At 55.1% G+C, this 3,254-nt stretch overlaps 1 protein-coding gene across 1 annotated transcript in view; it reads right to left on the reverse strand.

The window, feature by feature from the left end:
- Window positions 1-1,597: 1,597 nt before the first annotated feature.
- Window positions 1,598-3,254, reverse strand: part of RBBP8NL (RBBP8 N-terminal like) — a 13,910-nt gene continuing 12,253 nt past the window's right edge. The window contains exons 13-14 of the mRNA XM_009326882.1: window positions 2,993-3,119; window positions 1,598-1,716 (exon numbers count right to left, since the gene is read on the reverse strand). Coding sequence (XP_009325157.1) covers window positions 1,598-1,716; window positions 2,993-3,119 — 246 coding nt within the window. The remainder of the gene's footprint in view (window positions 1,717-2,992; window positions 3,120-3,254) is intronic.

A 3,254-nucleotide genomic window follows, 5' to 3' on the forward strand; every position in this document is an offset into this window, starting at 1 on the left:
CCGCGTGGCTCAGCCCCTCTCCCTCGGAAAAAACATCCTCCTCCCCGGCTGGGTGCGGGGCTGACAGCCCCCGAGCCCTGCAGCTGCCGCGGGCAAGGCTGAGCCCGGCTCCCAGCCCCCCCCCCCCCCTGCAGCTGCCGCGGGCAAGGCTGAGCCCGGCTCCCAGCCCCCTGCTCCCTCGCAGCTGGGGGTTTTTGGGGTGGTTTTTTTTTTTTGCTGCCCGCCTGCTCTGGGGAGGTGGGAACGCGCTGTGGGGTGTGCAGAAAGGATGCTCTTGACAGGCTGGGCGCTTGGCTTGCTGCGCTTTGCCCTTCCTTCTTGTGAAGGGGCAAACAAAACCACGTTTAAACAGAATAGAAGTTAATTTGGGGGGGGGGAAGCGGTTGCCACAGCAGTGCAAGTGAGAGACAAGTTCCTGCTGCGACTCCAACCTGTCATCCCTTGCTCTGTTTTTTGGGGTCTGGCCTGGTGTTAATCAGAAGCTGCTGAGCGATGTGATTGAATGTGAGGAGGAAAAACCCATCAGCAAGGGACATGATGGTTTTTCCTTTACCTGCGGGTAAAGGAAATGGCGGTGGGCCCGAGAGGGCGGGTACGGACTCTGGCACTTCTCTGGTGTCCCTCCGTTTCGGTCCTGTTCTCCACACGTGCGCTAGGAAGAACCCAGCCTGGTCTCTGGTGCAATGTGTGGCTACAGGGATGCTCGCTGCAGCCCTTCTCATCCCATCCCCGGCTAGAGCGCCCTGTCACTTTATGCTGAAGGAAAACTTGCCCATGCTTAACACATCAGAAAAAAATGTTTAAGAACAGTTTATCCACGTGAAAACAAGCTCCCAGCAATCCTGCCAAGATCAATGTGAACTGCTGAGCTGCTGCTCTGCTGTGAGCCACAGCTGGGTCTCACACACCCGCCTTTTCCAGGCTTGCAGGACACCTTGGGGAGAGGGAGCAAACAAGCCCTCCCTTCCCATGCTCTTCTCCCTGCCCTCTCCAGGGACATGTCCCACCTGCCTGCCCATGTGCTTGCTCCTCACCTAACTAGAAAAGAAAACCATGGGCTTTCTCCAGGTCAAACAAGATCCACACATGTATGAAACCTGGGGAGGGATTTAATCAATGCAGGTTTGTGCATGGGGCCCTGCGATGTTCAGCTTGGTCACCACCCTTAGGCCAGCCACCAGGACATCGTACATGGGGAGCAGGGTATGGGTAGTCCGTTCTCCTTGCATGAAATCCCAGGGAAGAACATGGTCCTGATCCAGGGTGAGTGCTGCAAAGAGGGCGTCTCCTCTTCCTAGCACCAGCCTGAGGGTCTGCTCCGGCGCAGGGCTGGGGGTCACTGAAAGCACTGCTCCACCAGCAGTGACCTGGCTGCTCCAGGTATCACCTGCATGGCTCTTCCTTGCCTTGCCTCTCCTGGGGCACCGAGTGAGGTTTTTCAGGGTGCTCTACTCATTAATGAGTTCTTATGAATTCGCCACTGCCTGGCCCAGCATGGCAGGAGGAGTTGCTCTCCCAGCGTGGGAGGGATGCTGAGGTCTCTGAGCCCTCTCCTTTGGTCTGCATCATTTGTGTCGCTTCTCATCCTGCCCTGCTGTTAGCTCTCCTCAGAGGTATTGTTGTGGGAAGTGGAGCAGTTCTCCGGTTCCTTCGTGATCCCTGCTGAGCACTGCTCCACTTTGACTTTCTTTCTTCCTCTCATTGACTTCTTAGCTCCTGTAAACAGCAAGACGACCGCAGGAGTTAACCACAGAGCAATGAATTTACACGTACGAGGTCAGCATGGCCTCATCCCAAAATAGGGACAGCGCAGGAGAAAGCAAAGCTCAGCAAAGGAAAGATGAAGAGAAACCCCTCTCACATGTAAGATGCATGGGTACCTGGGGGAGGCTGTTGTGACCCTGGAAACAGAAACAACATGTGAAGCAGAAATAGGCAAAGAACCGTCCTGGTGCAGGAGTGTACCTGAGAGGGTACCCAGACCAGCGGGATGCATTTCTTGGATTTCTCCCCCTTCCAGTGTGGTACATGGCACACACCACATGCTGAAAGAAGGGTTATGCCTCTCCATCACCCCATTCCTGCCACAACTGCATCCAGCCCTCACTCAGGACATCCCCATCCAGTTCCGGAGGGTCGGGTGGTGCTTGCCCTGGGGAGCACAGGGCAGCTTCCTCCCCATTGCTCTGAGCGGCTGGTTTTGTAGAGCAAATCCTCTTCTCACTCAGCTGCAGCGGTGTCCTCCAAGTGAGCAGGCACCTCTGAAAGCCGGGTGCAGAGCAAGGGGCAGCGCTTGCTTGTTAAACAAGCTCCCTTCATGCTTAAGCAACAGCCCTCTCTACATTTGCAATTGGGTCAACATCTCCCTGTCTTTACCGACAGTACAAAGGGGGTTATAGTAGCGGGGTATTTCTGACAGAGCACTTTTTAAGACTTGACAGGCACACTGCCTTATCCTTGCCCTTATCAGGAACAGTTTTCACCTGTAGGAAACACGGGTACAACACATTCCTCTGTCAGCAGGGAAAACCTCCACAGCCGCACTGGAAGATCAACAGAGTTGGCAGAAACCTTTCTCTGAATGTCAATAAATCACCCCTGGGAATTTGGCCTTCTCCGATCACCACCTCCCCGACCGGCTAAGCAAACACGAGGGACTCAGCCCTGTTAGCTTAGGTGCTTGGGAGTGCTCTCCTGGCCACCCTGCCCAGGCTCCCCTGGCTATCCATTAGCAGGGGCTCCTCTGGCTGGAGACACAACCATTGCCAAAACACGGCTCAGCATTGTCTTATCGCAGGGAAACGAAAGACTCCACTGTATCACCTTGGGCAAACATTTGTTTGTAGCGTGGCATGCACTCGGCGGAGGAGCACCCTCCTCTCCGCTGCAGGGAAGGCAGCCGGTACCCTCCGGCGTTTCTCACAGGAGCCTCTCGGGCAGCAGCAGCAGTTGTAGCCCTGAGCTGATGCCATGAGGAACTCCTCCTCCCTACCTTTTGTCCAGGGATCCTGTCCTCTTTTTCTCTTCTTCTGCAGCGCATGAGCTTTGTCTTTGGTGCAAAAATATTTCCCATCAGCCTGGGCTTCTTGTAGGATATCATCTTCATATGGGGCAGCCACCTACACCAATGAGAAGAGCAGTCAGTCTACAAACTACCCTGGCTTTCCCAGGGAGCTGATGGCCCGGCTGCATTGCCGGGGACCTTTGTGACCATTGCTATGGAGTGGTGACAAATGTTGTTGTTCATAAACCCT

Source organism: Pygoscelis adeliae, unplaced genomic scaffold (genome assembly GCF_000699105.1).
Source record: "Pygoscelis adeliae isolate BGI_AS28 unplaced genomic scaffold, ASM69910v1 Scaffold286, whole genome shotgun sequence".
NCBI lineage: Eukaryota > Metazoa > Chordata > Aves > Sphenisciformes > Spheniscidae > Pygoscelis > Pygoscelis adeliae.